This window comes from Canis aureus, unplaced genomic scaffold (genome assembly GCF_053574225.1).
Source record: "Canis aureus isolate CA01 unplaced genomic scaffold, VMU_Caureus_v.1.0 ptg000124l_RagTag, whole genome shotgun sequence".
Classification (NCBI taxonomy): domain Eukaryota; kingdom Metazoa; phylum Chordata; class Mammalia; order Carnivora; family Canidae; genus Canis; species Canis aureus.
This window is the reverse complement of record NW_027554438.1, coordinates 552,583-571,970: the sequence shown is the minus strand read 5'-3', so window position 1 is coordinate 571,970 and position 19,388 is coordinate 552,583. Positions and strand designations below refer to the sequence as shown.

Below are 19,388 nucleotides of genomic sequence, written 5' to 3'. Positions count from 1 at the left end.
AGAGGGGAAAGGAGAAAAAATTGAGTGGGAGATGGCAGAAAGGGAGACCAAACATGAGAGAGTCCTAACCCTGGGAAACGAACAAGGGATGCAAGAAAGGGAGGAGGGCGGGGGGCTGGGGGTGACTGGGTGATGGGCACGGAGGGGGACATTTGATGGGATGAGCCCTGGGGGGTTATGCTCTATGTTGGCAAAATGAACCCCAATAAGAAATACACCTAGAAACAAACACACAAACCTCCCGAGACACAAAAGTCTGGGGCCAGATGCCTTCCCAGGGGAATTCTATCCAACGCTTCAAGAAGAAAGCATACCTGTGCTACTAAAGCTGCTCCGAAAGATAGAAAGAGATGGAATACTTCCAAACTCGTTCTTGGAGGCCAGTGTCACCTTAACTCCAAAACCCAAGACCCCACCCACCAAAAGGGAGAATTCTGGACCGATGTCCCTGATGAACACGGATGCACACCTTCTCCACAAGCTACGAGCCAATGGGATCCAACAGGACATTATTAACAAGTTACTCACCATGACCCGGTAGGCTTTATCCCCGGGGTGCAAGGCTGCTTCAGTACTCGGAGAGCACTCAAGGTGCTTCATCAGATCTGCAAGAGAGAAAACAAGAACCAGATGATCCTCTCAAGAGACGCAGAGGAAGAAGCATTTGACAAAATATGGCATCCATGCCAGATCCAAACGCTTCAGAGTACCGGGATAGAGGGAACGTCCCTCAGCATCTTCAAAGCCATCTACGAAAAGCCCGCAGCAAATTCTCATTCCCAATGGAGAAACACTGGGAGCCTTTCCCTGAAGACCAGGCACGAGATGGGGATGTCCACTCTCACCGCTGCTATTCTCAACAGAGTACGAGATGTCATGGCCTCAGCAATCAGGCAATGAAAAGAAATAAAAGGCATTCAAATCATCAAAGAAGAAGTTAAACTCCCTCTTCGCCGATGACATGATACCGTACCTAGAAAACCCAAAAGACTCCACCCCAAGACGGCTGGAACTCCTACAGCAAGTTTGGCAGTGTGGCGGGATACAAACTCGGGGCCCAGAAACCAGTGGCCTTTCTGTACGCAAACAATGAGACCGAGGAAAGGGACATCGAGGAAGGGGTCAATCCCATTTATACAACTGCAGCACCCAAAAAAAAGCATGAGCTACCTAGGAAGAAACCTAACCAAAGGGGTAAAGGATCTCTACCTGAAACACTGCAGAACATGTCTGAAACAAACTGAGAAAGACACAAAGAGATGGAAAAAGGTTCCATGCTCCTGGGTTGGAAGAATTGATATTGGGGAAAATGTCAACGTGATCCAGGGCAATTTACACAACTAGTGCAATCCCTCTCAGAAATACCACGGACTCTTTCAGAGAGCTGGAACAAATCATCTGAAGACTTGTGTGGAATCAGAAAGACCCCGAATGGCCACAGGAATAGTAGCCAAGGTACCCACTGCGGGGGGGGGGGGGCGGGAGGAGGCAGCACAATGCCGGGTTTCAGGGTGTGCCACAAAGCTGTGACCATCAAGACGGTGTGGTACTGGCACAAAAACAGACATCAAGAATTTCTCTAAAGGCATCAGTGAAATTAATATTAAAGCATCTGGAAGCTAATTATTTTGAGAAGGGCATGTGGCACTAAGCTCAGGTCTGAATTTATGGATTTGGAACTGGTATTTAAGATGAAATATTTAATGGATAATGAAGCAAAGCATATTTGGTGACAGAAAATATCTAATACCTTGTGCCATGAATCCCTGACACAGTTTCAAATTTGTGCTTCTCTTGTGTTTTCTTGACCTATAAAATGTTACGTGGAGTTATTCACTGAACTTAACTCATGACACATCCGTAAACCCAAGCTTGCCAAAATATTTTAGGTGGGTATGTGGAGGGCAAGGGACGCTGAGGACTCCTGGGTCCATATACATGCACACCTATACACCAGCATCAGCGCTCTTTCTTCAGGAAAATTATACTTCCTTCCCATTTTTGTTTCCAAACAATGGGCTAAAGAGAGTAAAACCAAAATATAAACATGTTGAGGATATCTTTTATTATACACAGAAGTATCTTAGTATGCTGGGAAACAATAGTATACATTATACCAATTGGCTTTGAAAAATCAAGTCGCTGACTCTTCATCTAAACTCAAATATGTGAGATACACATCCCTGGTTTTGAGATTACTCCTTAAACTAGATCTTTACCTCAGAAGCATTCTGAAACAATAACATTTTGGGGATAATGCTAGGTAAATTTAACGAAATGAATGCTAGGTCTTTAGCCACGCTGGATCTGAACCATTTAAAGTATTAGAAGATTTACTAACAATATGTTTATACCAATATTTTATTAGTGAGTTTGCTTGGTATTATTAAGCTAGCCTACATTGGGTTTCTCCAGAACAGGCCCTGAGACTAGGACCAAGGCTAGGAGTTTATTTGGAAGACTATCTCAGGAAACATTGGCGGAGGAGGGGACAGTGAGCCAGGGAAGGGAAGGAAGCCAGTAGATGAATTTATGAGTATGTTATAGCTGTGGGGAACTTGGGCTCATTTCCACTGTGCTACTCTGGGAAGTGGTGTAGAGCAGACCCGAGAGTTGTCTCACCCAAAGGATAAGAAAGATGGAGGGCTTAGCCACTAGCTCCCATCTGTCATGAGTTTGAGGCTGTTCCCAGGGATGTCAGCTCCCTGGCACTTCCAGCCACCGGGCACCAAGAATGCTCCTGTGGGGAGAGCTAAGGGATGCAGGTATTGGCAGCAGAAAGCTTATCAGCATGCATAGGGATGTTGAGTGACAAGGGGATATACATGGTGTGCCAAAATCACCTACTCAGAGGCATAACTGTTTATAAACACACTAATAAAGCTTCTTTTTAATGGGAGGAAACCAAAAGGCCAGCAACTGAGGGTGGAAAGATAGGAGAAGCATCAATTGTAACCCTTCTGATAGCAGTCCTACTCTCTTCCCACACAGGATCCTCCTTGACCCCCAGGCAATCCCTGGAGGTCAGACTAAGGGAAGCCTGAGAACATTTTTTGCTTATCTTCTCAGCAGATATTGGGAGCAGGTCAAGGAAGAAGCTTTACAGAGCACAGCAAGAGAATGCGATGCTTTTCTAGTCAATGGTAACTTAAGAGTTTATATTCCGAAGAAATTATATACTTCTATATATTATTAGGCTGTTTACATTTTATTGTTTTATTATGTTTATGTTTATATGTTCATGTTTTATTTATTTATTTATGAGAGACATAGAAACATAGGCAGAGGAGAAGCAGACTCTCTTCAGAGAGCCCGCTGTGGGACTCGATCCCAGGACCACCACCTGAGCCAAAGGCAGAAGCTCAACCACGGAGCCACCCAGGTGTCCAGAAGTATTTCTTTCTCATGCTGTACACTGTAATCACCCTATTTCTCTACAGGCTTGAAAGCCACAGGATTATCCCTTCAAAGGGAAATACTGAAGCTGAGGTGCTTACTGTTCTTCAATAAAATTTCCACGTGGTACTCCCTTTTAGATTTTATGGTATGCCCCTGTCTCCACAGGAGTCCCAGCCCTACGAGCTTCTGTACCCGGTAACATCAAAATGAATGAGCAACTACGACTTGGGCTGTTTGTATTTCCAAAAGTGGGAATTGGAGGAGGGTAAAGGAAAAGTTTTCCCTGCCTTAAGGTTCAAGGGCACTGCGAAAAGACAGTGGCTGATGCTGATTCTGGAAAACTGTTTCTCATAGAGCTTTCAGGCTGATTTCCTCAACTCCTAACTTTTTGGGAGGAAGGATTCCTTTCAATAAGGTGAGGACTAGATAAGGTGTAAGTAGCTAACTAGAAAAGGGTGGTAGATAGTAAGTGTTGTGGACAAGGGAACCACGTGTGAAAAATACATTAGGCCAAAGGGATAAGCTCATGAAAACACGCTCAATATCTTTAGTCATTACAGAAATGCAAATTAACACTAAATTGAGATACTACTTTACATCCACTAGAGTAGCTAAAAATTCTTTTTTAGATTTTGTTTATTCATGAGTGAGAGAGAGAGAGAGAGAGAGAGAGAGAGAGGCAGAGACACAGGTAGAGGGAGAAGCAGGCTCCATGCAGGGAGCCCGAAGTGGGACTCGACCCTGGGCTGAAGGCGGTGCTAAACCACTGAGCCACCCGGCTGCCTGAGTAGCTAAAATTTAAGACTGACAAATCCCAAGTGCTGATGAGGAGTCAGAGCAATTAGAACTCATATATACTGCTGATGGGAGTGTAAAAGTGTGGTACAGGGTGGGGTAGCCTCTTATAAAGTTAAACATATACCTACCTTATAGTCCAGCAGCTGTAGATCTAGGTCACTGTCCAAGATAAGTGGGAATATATCCTTCACAAAAGGATATAAAGAATGCTCATAGCAGTTTTACTCAAAATAGCCCCAAACTGTAAACAACCCAAATGTCCATCAACATGAGGATGGGCAAACAAGCTGTGGTATTATTTTACCACTCAGTAATAAAAAGGATGCATTAGTGTACTGATCCCTGCAATGAAATGACTGAATCTCACAAGAGAAAAGAAGCCAGACACAAAAGGGTTTAGAAATACTGTATGCTTCCACTTATATGAAGTTCTAGAATAAGCAAAACTCACCTAAGGTGAGAAAAACCACTGGATGCTTTTGGGGGACTTGAGGAATTACCTGGGGACAGAGGAAGATTCTTTCAAGAGATGGAACTCTGGTAAGGGCACAGGTTACACAGGTGTATCTAGTTGTCAAAACAGTTCAATTATTTGTGCATTTCAGTGTATGTAAATTTTACCATAAAAACTCTAAAAAATAATAATAATCAAACAGAGGGGCTGGGGAGTGGGTGGTATAAATAAAACAAGAATGGTAGGATATTCATAGTTGAAGTTGAGTGATGAGTAAGTGGGGCTCATTACACTACTCTGTTTATGTTTGAAATTTTCTACACACACATAGGCATGCACACAACGTTAAAAACCCAGTAAGCAAGATCATCAAAAGGCTATTAGGCACCTGAAAATAATGCAGAATGGCTGAAGTGGAGAGTGTCTTTTCTACTCTTTCATCTAGTACAAATCTTCCAGACAGCAGCGGACTAAAGATAACAAATCTCTTAGTCACACATCACTTGAGAGCATGGACAGTTTCAATGATAAGCTAACATGAACAAAAAGCTATGGTGGAAAAACAGACATTTGTATCTCTTGTGTAAACATACCTTACCAAACATTGTTCCTTAAGGTACTTTGCAGCAGTTGGAACAAGAATTTAAACAGGAGCCATTTAGCTACCATGGAATATGGACATATTTACTGGTACAGGCTCAGACCAGCATAATCCCCTTTCTTAACCTGGTAAAGCTTCTGAAGTTGCAGTAACAAAAATCTAATTTTAAAAAAGTCACAAATGTCTTATAAATAAAAAATCATGTCTGAAAATATATAGTATGCCCAATAAATCATCAGTGATGAAAGTCACTTCCTACTTTAAAATAGATTAATGCCAATGTTGAGAACGTTTCATAAGGGTCGATGTTAAATTTCCTTCATCTTTTCTTTTTAAAGATTTTGTTTATTCATGAGAGAGAGAGAGGCAGAGACACAGGCAAAGGGAGAAGCAGGCTCCATGCAGGGAGCCGGACGTGGGACTCTTTCCTGGGTCTCCAGGATCAGGCCCTGGGCCGAAGGTGGTGCTAAACCGCTGAGCCACCCAGGGCCGCCCCAAATTTCCTTCATCTTAATGCAATACAGTTGTGTGTGTGTGTGTGTGTGTGTGTGAGAGAGAGAGAGAGAGAGAGAGAGAGAGAGAGAGAGCACTCAAGGTTTTGTATAGACTTGTTAGAGTGAATCACAGATTTCCTTTTAGGAAAAACTTAAAAGTTCCCTTTAATTTTGCAGATGAGAAAACCAGGGCAAATGAAGTCACTTATCCAAAATAACAAGAGGATAAGAAGTGTAAGACCATAATTCAGCTTTTCTGATTTTTTCAAATTGAGATGGACCATTCTGCTTGCATATATGAATTTGAGATGAATATGAGATTCTTGGGCAGCCCCGGGTGGCTCAGCAGTTTAGCACCACCTTCGGCCCAGGGCGTGATCCTGGAGACCTGGGATCTAGTCCCACGTTGGGATCCCTGCATGGAGCCTGCTTCTCCCTCTGCCTGTGTCTCTGCCTCTCTCTCTCTCTCTCTCTGCCTCTCATGAATGAATAAATAAAATCTTTAAAAAATTCTATTACTTGCATCCATATTGAATACTCCAGAGAACTTTATCTTGACAATTTACAGAATGTTATACAAACTCAGAATTGTTTAAAATGTTTCCAGTGAATTAGTAGAAATATACTTTCGCCCCATGGAGATTACCATATTGGAACATGATGACATCTTCAAAAGATTGTGGAAAATACAGCCAATTCACCACTTGCATATGCTTCCTGACCCAGTATCAGAGTAGATAGTGAACAACTCAAGACTTTTTAATTTTTTTTCTCACCCACATCTTTACTTGGGTGCCATCATACTCTTGATACCAGTTTGTTTTGTTATGTTTTAAAGTAGCATGTTACAATCCATTAGTGGTTGATGGAGTCAACTTAAGGGGAGACAATTAGCATTTTTAAAAATGAAATTAACTAGATTAGAAAATAGTGTACAACATATATAGTTAGGGAAGGACTATTTTGAGAAATTTTTGTTTCAGTCATATACATATGTGTGTACACTTGGGTGACTATAAAACATTCATTACTGTCAATCACAGTCAAAAGCACTTGAGAGTGAATGACTCTCATAAGGTCTTGTGAGAACTTTAATGCTCTGATTACTTTTTTCTCAACTCACATGTTTGTTGTTGTCTACTACTTTAATGCTCATTTTTAGAACCACACAAATGAGACATTATTATCATTATCACTTATATTGTACAATGTCTGGATTTACCTACATGTTTGCTAATTTCTATGCATCTGTGAAAAATTTTTTTTTCTTTCTTAGAGAAGGGGGAGAGAGAGTGTGTTTGTGTATGAATGTAGGCAGCATAGGGGGCAGGGGCAGCGGGAGAGGAAGAGAGAGAGAATCTTAAGTATGCTCCATGCCCCATGTGGAGCCTGATGCAGGGCTTGATCCCACAACTCTGAGATCATGACCTGATCTGAAATCCAGAGCTGGATGCTTAAATGGCTGAGCCACAAGGCTCCCTTTTACTTTTTTGTATTGTGGCAAAATTCATAACCTAAAATTCACAATGTTAGCCATTTAAATGCATATAATTTGGTGACAGTACATACATGATGTTGTGCAACCATCACTTCTATCTGGTTCCAGAACATTTTTATTATCCCAAAAGGAAACTCCATGCCAATTAAGCAGTCACTTTGCATTCCTTCCTCTCCCAAGCCAATGACAACCAGTAATCTTCTGTCTCTTTGGATCTGCCTATTCTGGATATTTCGAATGGAATCATACAATATGTGACCTTCTGTGCCTGGCTTCTTTCACTCAGCATAATGTGGTTATTGTGAATAGTATCACTATGAGCATTTGTGTACAAGTATCTGTTTGAATACTTGTTTTCAATTTAGGGGGGGATATAACTAGAAGTGAATTTGCTGTTTCATATGGCAATGCTATGTTTAACTTTTGAAGGAACCACCAACATTTTTTCCATAGAAGCTGCACCATTTAAAATTCTCACAAGCAACGTGCAAGGGTTCTAATTTCTCTACCTTCTACCCAACACTTGTTTTTTTTCTATTAAAAAAAAATTATAGCCATCCCACTAAGCATGAAGTGGGCATCTCACTGCAGTTTTGATCTGCATTTCTCTAATGACTAATGATGTTGAACATCTTTTCATGTGTTTGTTGGCCATTTGTGTATCTTCTTTGGAAAATGTCTATTCAATTCTTTGTCTCCATTTTTTAACTGGGTTGTCTTTTCATTGTTCAGTTGTATAATTTCTAAATTCTGAATACTAGACACAAGATTTATATGATTTACAAATAATAGCTTCCATTCTGTAGGTTCTTTCCCTTTTTTTTTGGGGGGGGGGGTTCTTTCAGTTTTTGATCACGTCCTTTGAAGCACAAAAATCTTCAATTTTGAAGTTCAGTATTTTTTGTTTGTTTGTTTGTTTGTTGCTTGTGCTCTTTGTGTTGTATCTTAGAAACCATCCCCAAATCCACGATCATGGAAACTTACCCCTATGTTTTCTTCCAAGGGTATTTTTTTTTTCTTCCAAGGGTATTATCCTGAAAACTTGTTTCTAGAACCATTTTTCTTTTTAAGGTACATTCTTTTTTTTAAAAGATTTATTATTTGAGAGAGAGCGGGGGGAAGGGCAGAAGGATATGGAAAGAGAGCCTTAAGCAGACCCCATGCTGAGCGTGGAGCTGATCTCCAGACCCTGAGATCATGATCCCAGCCAAAACCAAGTGTCAGGTACTTACCTGACTGTGTCACCCAGGCGTCAAAAAGAACATTCTTTAAAAATACCTTTAATAAGGTTTCTTGGTTGCAAATGCAATCTATCTTTATCTGAAAGTGTCTTTACTGCCTTTGTCCTTGAAAAATAGTTTTGTTAAATCCATGAATCTAGCTTGACCGTCATTTTCTCTTCAGAACGCTGAAGATATTCCACTGTGTTCTGGTTTCCATTGTTGCTACTGAGAAACTGATACCTACTTGCCCTCCTTATTATTTACTTTTTTCCCCTCTGCCTACTTTTAAGATCTGCTCTTTGTCTTTGCTATTCTTTGGTTTTACTATCATACATCTGGGTGTGACTTTCCTTTTATCTATTTGGACTCTTGTTTCCTCTATTTGTGGATTCATGTCCTTTTGTCAGTCTGGGGAAGATCTTAGCCCTTCTATGTTCAAATATTGCCTTTTTTCTATCTCCCCTTTCTGGAACTCAAATTATATATATTACTCATTATGCCCTCCATATAGCTTAATGTCTCTTCTGTATTTACTGCCTTGTCTCTATGTAGTACAGCCTGACTATTTCTTTCAGATTTAACTCCATCTTCAGCTGCATATATTCCGCTGTTTAACACATCCACTAAGCTATTAGTTTTAATAATTATCTGTTATTTATAAATGTTTTTTTTTCAAATGTGCCTGGTATTTTTATTAGATTTGCATTTTGACCCTTTTTCATTTATTATTCCATCTTTAATTTCTTTTTTTGAGAATCTTTAATTTCTTAAAACACTTGACCCATAATTATTTTATACTATTTGATGATTTCAATATCTATAAATTCCCAAGAACCTCAATGTGTTGTTCTTGTTTTCCCCTGACTTTCATTCATTAGTATTCATGTTAATTTCTTATTATATTTGAATGTATTTAATTTTAACAAATCTGAAGGCTTCAACTGGGGATTTGAATTTGTTTCTTTATAGATCTAGGGCCGGGAGGAAATTGATCTGGGAGCACTCTAGCCTCCCCTTTAAAGACTCTGGCTTAAGGGAAGTTTCACTCTCCACAGAAGGTCCATAATTTTAAAGGTCACATAGTTAAATAACATCTTAAATTTACAGACAAATGACTCAGATTATAGTTTTAAGCAATTTATCCCAAGGTCACACAGCTACTCTAATAAATCGTGGGAGTAGACCCAAAGTCTCCTGACTACAAGTCATGCTCATGTAATACACCACATTCTACCACTGAATTGATTTGATACGAATTGTTCAAGTTTTTGACATTGCATACCAAAAAGGAGGGAAAAATGCTCTCTTTGAATTAGTTGTTTTCTTCCTCACCTTTTACAGAACTGATGACTTCATATGTAAGCTTGTTTGCTGAAAGCAGCACAAATTTTTGATGAATATAAATCATCTGTTGTGGATTAAAAAATAATTTCTGCTGTAATAACAAAAATCTCTTCATTCTTTTTCTTTTATTTTGGTGATAATTCAACTCCTAACTTCAGTCGATAAGGATGGATACTGCCCAAGAGTAAATGAGAAACACAGTTCTAGTAAGAGCTCAGGAAAAAGCTGATTTGTGTGTCAGAGTCAAGGTGTCCCAGAGCTATAAACAGAAAATGTATGATGAATGAGGTTAAGAGGGAAAGGAAGAAATGTCCATGTGTGAAGGGGGGCAGGGTGAGATTTGAAATTCCAGATGTATATGCTTAGCAGATTTTGGGGTGGATTTTAAAGGGATAAAGACTAATGCACATAAATTAAAAAAAGCAAAAGATCAAGAGCCAGTAATCAGAGAAGTCAGAGGCTGAAGAAGCAGCCTACTTGAAGTGCAGTCAAAATGCAGTGATGATTATTGTAAGCAAAGAACAGGAACAAAGAGAAGATTACAGTATAGGGACCGAATCTGTAAATCAGACGTATTTGGTGATCTTTCATGCCTTTTTTTTTTTCATTTTGGAATCCTCCTGCTATAGTAGGAAGATCCTTTCTCACACAAATAATTCAAGCCATTTAGTATTCCAAGAGGTTCCCAGTAAGGTACTACCAGCAAAGCTGAAATTTGAAATATATATAAATATAAATATAAATATTAATACACACACACACATATACACAATATCTAGATTTATCTGTGAGGTTGGTGGATGATGAGGGGTCGTATCAACCAATCATTTACACATGTGAGATGTTAAGACCTCTGAGATTCCAGTCAGTCAACAGACATATGGGGTAGATACTGAGTGTGGACCATGGTGGGGCATAGCCCCAAGAAGACATCTGTTCCTGTCACTCACTTGGTGACCTTGGGTCATTTACTTCAATTCTCGAAGGCCCTATATTCTTATCTGTAAAATGTGGATAACATGACATATCTCATAGAGTTGTTATGAGGATGAAAAGGTCAGAAAGATGAAGCAGCACAGAGCCTGGCATATATGAGCCCTTACCTGAAATTGATGACCACTGTGTTCTTTCAGAAAGGCCCTGTTGCCAGCCCCCTCACACATGCTATCTCCTCTGGCACCACACAGCACATCAACATTGCCTTTCCCCAGTGACGACCCCTCTCAAGTCCTGCAGCCTGAGACCTCAGAATTGTTCTGGTTATACTGCTCTTCTATGAATTTTGTCAGAGCAAACCAACCTTCTTGGAGCATTTTCACATATAAGCTTAGAGCACAGTCTATTTTTCTTCTACAACTGAGGATTCATCCTGGATTTTTCAAATACATAAAACTCCAGATAGAACTCCAAACAAGGGGATCCCTGGGTGGCTCAGCAGTTTAGTGCCTGCCTTTGGCCCAGGGCGTGATCCTGGAGTCCTGGGATCGAGTCCCACGTCAGGCTCCCGGCATGGAGCCTGCTTCTCCCTCCTCCTGTTTCTCTGCCTCTCTCTCTCTCTCTCTCTCTCTCTCATAAATAAATAAACAAATAAATCTTTTAAAAAAAAGAACTCCAAACAAAAGGTGATGAAAGGAGATATTTTGATAATCCATGGTATGATAACATTACACTGAATACCATCTGCTGTAAATACTTCAGCCTTCTGCGGTGTCCAGATGAAAGAAATGTGTCAGGCTGTGCTTCTTCAGTGGGTAACTCTGGAAAGTTTTGCTAAACTTTCATCCAAAATAGGAAGAACCTACCTCCTATAGGTTGAAGAAAGTTGCTGTCTGTAACATTGCTGGGGTAACACTGCCCTTTTTATCTGAAGGAATGAAGTTTCCGTTTGATCATAATGGTGAAGCAGCAAACACTCACCCTCAAAATTCTGCACTGAACTCTTTACTCATATAGGAGATCCTAGTTTCTATGTTGTTTTATTCCTTTGCCAAATGCTAATGGTTTGAAATCCAAAACAGATGAAGCTAATTAATAGCAGTTACATATTTTCAAGAAGCTTTCAATTTGGTTATTGCAGATTCTCTGAGACATTGCTTTCTTTAGTTTATACAAAACAGCATTGATATAAAAAAAGATTTACTTTACATATACACTCACTCTCTCTCTCACACACACACACACAAATCTTGCTCTCGTTTCACTCATACAGTCTGTACTTCAAGTAGAAAATTTTCATTCAGCTTGAGGAGATGCCTTTTGTTTGTTTTGTGGAGCAGATCTGGTGATGTGTTTTCTCTGTTTTGTGGGATATGATTCAGAATTCCTGGGTTTCTGCCTCCCTGCTCGCAGGACACCTGCTTCTCCCTCTCCCTCTGCCTGTCTCCACTGATCATGCGTGCTCGCTCTCTCTCGCTCTCTCTCTCTTAAACAAATAAATAAAATCCTAAAAATGAATACTACTTCTAATAAATAACACACAGAGTGAGCATAAAGGTGGACATGCAGGCCTGCTAGACCTGGCTGGAGACCCCCTCCCTCATGCCTGTGTTTGTTGTCTTCCCCTTGTGCTGCTGGCTGCAGAGGTGCATGACCTCCCAGGGAGGAAGGAGGCCCATGGAGGAGCCACCCTGGCTCCTGAAAGACCCCGTGAACGAGTTCAGTCTCCAATCTGAACAGCCACTCAGTGCTGTCAGGTGGGGCAATCTGTGCTGACGCAGTACTGACATTGGGGGAGTCACTTGGTAATTCAGCAATGTGGATCACCAAATTAACTGAAATAGTTATCAGTCTACTAGTTTTAAATGACCAATGGACGCCTGCCTGGAGCAGTCTGAAGGGCGTGTGGTTATTGATCTCGGGGTCCTGAGTTTGAGTCCCACATCGGGCACAGAGTTTCCTTAAAAAAAAAAAGAAAAGAAAAGCACAAGTATTTTAAAATGCCCCAAGTCAATAAGGCTCCCACCGCTGAGCTGGCCCGTGGTGGGATGGATCCTCCCACCTTCTCCTTCAGCTGCTGAGCCCTGAGCACAGATAGTGCCCGAGCTGATAAACAGACCAGATCCTCCCTCTCGGAGCTCATGCTCCAGGGGGGAAGATGGACAAAATACGGAAAAATATCAGGAATGGAAAGAGCAAATTGCTCCCTAGAAAGAGAGCCTGGTGCTTCCCTGGGTCCTGAGCTCCGGAGGTGAGGCTGTGACAAACTGTGGGGCTTTGACAAACGCAGCAGCTGGGGCTCCAGGGGGCCACTGAGGGGAGGAGGTGAAGACCCACTGCCTCGCCAGGATCACAGCCTGGGAAGGAGGCAGAAGGGGGCATGAAGCCAGCTCTGTGTCCTCCGTTGGGGGCCAAGGCTGCCCCTCCCCTTTGTCAGGGGGCTGAGAAAAGGTTGTGTGGATGGAACTGGCTACAGTCATGGGGATGTGATGGGGTGGGGGTGGGCATTGACAGCCCAGACAGGAGGCATTCCAGCACGTTCCAGTCTGAGGAAGAGCCCAGGTCAGGGTGACCCACTGGGTGCACCGCTGTCCACAGCTCACCCAGTGGAAATGACGGAATGGCCCGTAACATGACAGGCAGGGTTTCAGGATAAGGACAGCCTCACACCTTCTAGGCCAAGACTCCCACACCTACTGTAGGGTTTGCCTTGGATTCAGGAGCCTAGGATTGTGGGAAGCTATTGCCCATCCCTGCCCCGGTGGGACTGTCATCTTCTGGGCCTCCAGAATGAGGGTAACGGTGCCCACGTGTGTGCACACAGGGACCTTGTGGGCCTGGACGCATGTACACACCAAGGAAGAACATGTGGTGGGAGGTATTGCCTGCACGTGACACCCACCTCCAATGTCACAGATATGATGCCACAGTGGCGTGGGGACATCTGGAGGAAGCACCTGCTAGGATAATCCCTATCCCACAGGCAAGAGGCAGACTATCCCCGACAGGCACAACGGCTTCTCCGGGGTGAAAACCAGGGAAGAATGGAAAGTTGTGTCTGAACCCAGGTGTGTTTCCAGGCTGGGGCCCTGGCTGCACATAGTCTTGCCCTGGGGCCTGTAGACAGGGGTGCGGTTGTGTCACTGTGTGCACACAGGCCATTGCCTGCAGGGAGGGGGGGGGCCGTTGGCAGCCCCGAGCGCTGCTCCTGAAGCTCCCTCCAGGAGTGGACTCAGGGAGGGGGTCCCAGGCAGTGAGGTCACTTCTTTCACAACAGAGGCCAACAGAACTTGGAACCCCTGTACCCGGGCCCCCACATTCTAGTGCAGCCCCACCTCAGGCTCACTTTCAGGAGACTTCTGCTACTGAAAGATGTTCCCTGATGGCTTTCCCAGTTTTGAGCAACACCAGGAACCCCAGGGATGCGGCTGCTTCGAATGCTGGAGACGCTGGTGCCACCGTCAAACCCAACACCTCAGGGAGCTTTTCAGGAGGCGCTGTAGGGTAATACAGAGCAGGCCAGGCCACCTGTGCCAGCCATCCTGGGCAGCCCCATCCCCTCCTCTTCAGTTTCAGGGAACCAGGGATGTGTGGGCAGGTCGCATCCAGGCTGGAGGACCTTGCAGGGCAGCAGGTTCCCCGGTGACCCCTTCAGGGTCACCCTGATGTCACGGTGGGCAGGGTGGAAACAGGATTCCTGAGGTGCCTCTTACATGACCCGGAGTTAACCCAAGGCCCTGCAGCCGCATCCCTTTGCTCTCCTTGGGGGAGGTGTGTGCCAACTGTGCTGTGGTGTGTCTGCAATGGAGTCAGCTGGGTGTGCGGCCCAGCCGAGGCGGCCACACCGGGCGCTGAGGCCTCCTGCCTGGCTGCCGCACACGGTCTTTACAGAGCTCCACATGGGACAAGGGGTGGCGGCGGAGGCGGGAGGAAGAGGACATCCCCCACACCCCGGTGGTGATCAGGAAGGAGCCCAGCACAGCTAACGGAGACCTGCAAGGGTTCAAGGTGAGTGCAGGGGCTGGGGCCACCCGACACCCAGGGCCCCGATGCAGCAGGAAGGGCCCCAGGTCCCAGAAGCCAGCCTGCTGCTCCCCTCGGCTCCCCCCTAGACTCCTGCTGCTACAGGAGTCTGGATTCCCCTCCTCCCCAAACTTGCCCCCATGGCCCTGCCCCTGCCTGGGCCAGATGCAGAGTCCCTGTGCACAGATTTGTAGGAATATCAGAATAGAGCCTTCAGGGGATGCCTGGTCGCCCAGTGGTTTAGCGCCTGCCTTCCGCCCAGGCCCTGATCCTGGAGACCCAGGATCGAGTTCTGCCTCGGGCTCTCTGAATGGGGACTGCTTCTACCTCTGTCTGTGTGTCTGCCCCCCCACCCGTGTGTGTGTGTCTCTCATGAATAAATAATAAAAACTTTTTTTATAATGCTTTCTTTTAAATATTTTATTTATTTATTCACGAGAGACAAAGAGAGAGAGGCAGAGACACAAGCAGAGGGAGAAGCAGGCTCCATGCAGGGAGCCTGATGTCAGACTGGATCCTGGGTCCCCAGGATCACGCCCTGGGCTGAAGGCAGTGCTAAACCACTGACCCACCCGGGCTGCCCATAAAAACTTTTTAAGAAGAGACACACCATGTCTCATCGCATGCGGTCTCCAGTAGTTTGCACTGTGCTATGCTTTCTCCTAACTGGTGCTCCCAGGAGGCCCCATTGGCCTGACGTCCTTCCCCACCTTCTCCAAGGCTTGAGCATGGTCCTGGTGAGTTGGGAGACTTTTCCCCAAAGGGACACGGGGCTCACTGTACTATGTCTATCGCTCTACAGTTAGGTTTTGAAGGAGCGCATCCCTGCCCCCGCTCCCGGGGTCGGGCACAGGGGCCTCGTGTGCTGCACAACATGTCAGAAGGCCAGTTGGTTCCCACAGCCACTGAGCCCTTCACTGATGCAGGACTTCGATGCGATTCCCTTCTGTTGCCAAATCACAGGGCGGTGCTGAACATCCTGCAGCCCTCACACCCTGGGCCCTCCCACCCAAGGAAAGGTCTCCGTGTTGGCACCTCGAGAGAGGGGCGTGTGGTCAAATTCAAGGGGTGAAGCCGTTAATGCAGGGAGGTGCTGTCAAAACTCAGCTGACAAGCGGCCCTGGGATACTGACCTCTCCCACTTGAGATCCTTGTATTGATCCAAATTTTTTTGAAAATGTATCCTCTAAAACTATTTCTTTATTGGATAGTCTGTCAGTTTAAGAGACAGACAGCAGGAAGCAGAAGAGGGAGACACAGGCTCCTCAAGCACACTCTGCCCCAAGCGCGGAGCCTGCCAGGGGTGGGATCTCAGGATGCTGAGACCATGACCTGAGCCACAACTGAGAGTCAGATGCTAAGTGACTGAGCCGCAGGCGTCAAGCCCCGTGTCCCTGCTGTGGGCATTCCTGCCCCCCCCCCCCGCCGCCACTGAGAGCTCAGGCTGTGGTCTGCGCTCCAACTCCCAGGTCTCCTGGAGGCTACAGTGCAGGCTGCACATCCCCTCTGTCCCACCTCAGGCTGAAAGGGCCTCAGCCCTGAGGAAGAATCGGATCTGCCCAACCACCCCCAGCCGGAGGGAGCTGCTGGAGCGGCAGGTAGAAGAACTGGTGCCCGCCTTGCTGCGCTTTGATAACCTGTCCATATTTGAATTCCTTAACTATTTGGTGGAATATGGCACCCCTGAAGAGGTGCTGGACCTGCTGTTTGCAAAGTGAGCACTCTGACCCTCCACAGCCCAGTGGGATGGGCCACCTACTGGTTGGGAGTCTTGGGGAATGTTGCTTAACTTCCCGGCCCCTTGGGCTGCTCCTCCGACTGGAGGAGAGTCACACAGGGCCTAGTCGGGTCCTGTAGGGCAGCCCCCGGTGCCGGGCCTGTGGCAGGTCGGCTAGAGGGGCTGTGCTTGTGCTCATCAGTCGTCTTCTCTCCCCATGACAAAGCCTGTGCCGCCTCCTCACCGTCACCAGGGTCTTGAGCTGGCCTGTTTTGCCATTGAAAGGGAGTTTTGAGTCCATCTGGGGTCTATATCCTGGGGCATTCGGAGTAGGGGTCCCTGGGGACACCTGGGCGCCCAGGCCCACTCGGATATCAGCCATGGGCCTGGCCGGAGCCCTTTCATTCCTCAAGCATTCAGGAAGTGCCAGCAGGTGCAGGTGCTTCTCCAGGAGCTGCCCGTGGCCACAGGCACAGAGCTGACGGCCCCCCAGGGTTCTGGACTAGTTGGGGTTCAGAGGTGACAGCAGCTATGAGGAGAGATCGGGTCCACAGGACGATTCATGTGATGCCCCCTGCCCTCCTCTAGATATCGATACATCGTAGCTTCCTGCAAGAACGAAGGAATCCTGGACCAGTGGGAAATGTGAGTGAGCTCTGGACCATGCAGGGGAGCCTTCCCTCTCCAGGAGGGCCGCGAGGGGGCTGTGGGTTGGAGGGGCTGCTCGACCCTTCACCCCACACGTCTGCAATTCCTGTGACAGGGTAAGGGTCTAAGGCCCCTTCAGGAAAAGAGCAAAGGAGAGCCGTGGGTGGGGTGTCGGCTTTGTGGGAGAGCACTGGGACACCAAAGGGTGACCTCCTCCATGCCCATCCCCCCAACCCTCTGTCTGCCCCACACCTGGGACCCAGAGCAGAGGGTGTGGGGAGCATCGCACTCACCAATCTGGTGGCACCTGGACCCGGGTGCACGGCAGGTGCTCAGGAGAGCCAGTGAGGGCTCACGGACCAGACGGCCCCCGCCCCGTGGGAGATTAGAGTCAGTGGAAGGACACCCCTTGGGGGCCCCTCATGAGTGAGGCAGGGCAGACCCACGGGAGGGAAGTTTCCCCAGGAAAAACAGTGATGGTCACACTGCTGGTCATGGGCTCCCATGCACAGAGGCTTTGTGCCAGCCCCTCCTCAGCGAGCAGGGCTGTGGCAGACTGGACCGCCAGGTGACAGGTGGACAAGGAGCAGCACTGGCCTCCGACAGCCCCGCATGGGAGGCCGAGGGCCCCGGTTCCTGCAGGGCTTCCCCGGGACACCTCTGTGTGAGGGAGCTCTGTCTTCTGACGCCTCTGCCCACCTGTCCCTCCCCAGCACCATGTCCTCCTTCCTGACCATCTGGCTGGACTACTATGAGGAGGACTTCCACGATCCCCCAGAATTTCCTGCCCTGACAAAGCTGCTGAACTTCACGGGGCAGTACTTGCCAGGCTCAGTGCTCCACTGTCGTGCCGAGTGTTACCTTTGGCGTTTCATAAATCTCCATCAAGCGGAGTTTGTGGGTGGAGGTGAGGAGGACTGGGGTGGCCGAGTTGGGGACAGGGTGGGTCACACAGATCAAGCCTCCGTGTTGCTGGGCCGGAGCAGTGGGTAGGCTCACACCCCATCCCCACGGGCTGCAGTCTGGGGAGACCTCCCAGGGCTCTTGCACTCACACACATTGAGCGGTGGGAAGAGTGTCCTTGATTTGAGAGGGACGTGGAAAGTCCATCCTGGTGATGATACTTTGTCTTCTTGGAGATGATACTCTGTCTTTGGACCCTGAGCAACACCCTGAACCACCCCAGGAGCACGCCCGAGCTCCGACGGTGGGGCCTGCTGCACCTTCAGGGTCTGAGGGGATGGAGCTGGTCCCAGCTGCTGGAGCTGAGGGCTTGGCCCAAGCCATGATGCCAGCTGCTGTGTTCAAGCCAAGATACATGGTCGGACCTCTGAATCACTGTCCTGACCTGGAAGAGCTACCTGCAACCCTAGGAGCCCTGGAGGCCAAATGGGCCCCACCACCGGCTATCGAGCTCATCGATGTGCCGGAGCAGCCGCCTCACTCAGTAGAGCAACCGGCTTCAGACCCCGAGCAACACCCTGAACCACCCCAAGAGCCCGCCTGAGCCCTGACTGTGGGGGGTGCTGCACCTTCAGGGTCTGAGGTGATTGAGCTGGTCCCAGCTGCTGGAGCTGAGGGCTTGGCCCAAACCGTGATGCCAGCTGCTGTGTTCAGGCCAAGGTATGTGGTGGTCAGACCTCTGAATCCCTGTCCCGACCTGGAAGAGCCACCTGCACCCTTGGGAGCCCTGGAAGCCGAACGGGCCCCACCACCAGCTATCGAGGTCATTGATGTGCTGGAGCAGCCACCTCACTCAGGGGAGCAACCGGCTTCGGACCCCGAGCAACACCCTGAACCATCGTGGCAAGAGCCCCGCCCCGAGGCTGACTGTGGGGCCTGCTGAAGCTCCTGGGCCTGAGGTGATCGAGCCGGTCCCAGCTGCTGGTGCTGAAAGCTAAGCCTGGGCTGAGATGCCAGCTACTGAGGTCAAGCCAAAGTACCTGGGGGTCATACCTTTGATTCACTGTCCCGACCTGGAGGAGCCACCTGCTTCTTGGCCACCCCAGAAGGAGGAACATGTCCTGGTGCCGGCTCTCGAGTTCATCGAAGGGCCGGACTGCCACCTGCCTCAGTGGAGCCACCAGCCTTGGCCCCCGAGCAGCAGCTTGTGATGGCTGCAGCACAATTGAAGCCTTTCCCTCCCCTTTCATTGTGCTGTTTCTGTATTTTGTGTTTTTTGTAAACCTCTATAATTGCTTCATAAATTTTATTTGTAATAAAGGATAAGTTAACTTTGTAAAAATTGACTCT

General features: G+C 46.9%; 1 protein-coding gene across 1 annotated transcript; it reads left to right on the top strand.

Moving 5' to 3' along the window:
• Positions 1-825: 825 nt before the first annotated feature.
• On the top strand, positions 826-18,642 carry LOC144309589 (uncharacterized). The gene is made up of 10 exons (XM_077890672.1): positions 826-893; positions 3,537-3,594; positions 12,959-12,998; positions 13,731-13,815; positions 14,143-14,251; positions 14,639-14,755; positions 16,291-16,484; positions 17,076-17,132; positions 17,849-18,042; positions 18,275-18,642. Exons 1-10 carry the CDS (start codon positions 826-828, stop codon positions 18,640-18,642), a joined length of 1,290 nt encoding a protein of 429 aa, XP_077746798.1.
• The last annotated feature ends 746 nt before the right edge of the window (positions 18,643-19,388 follow it).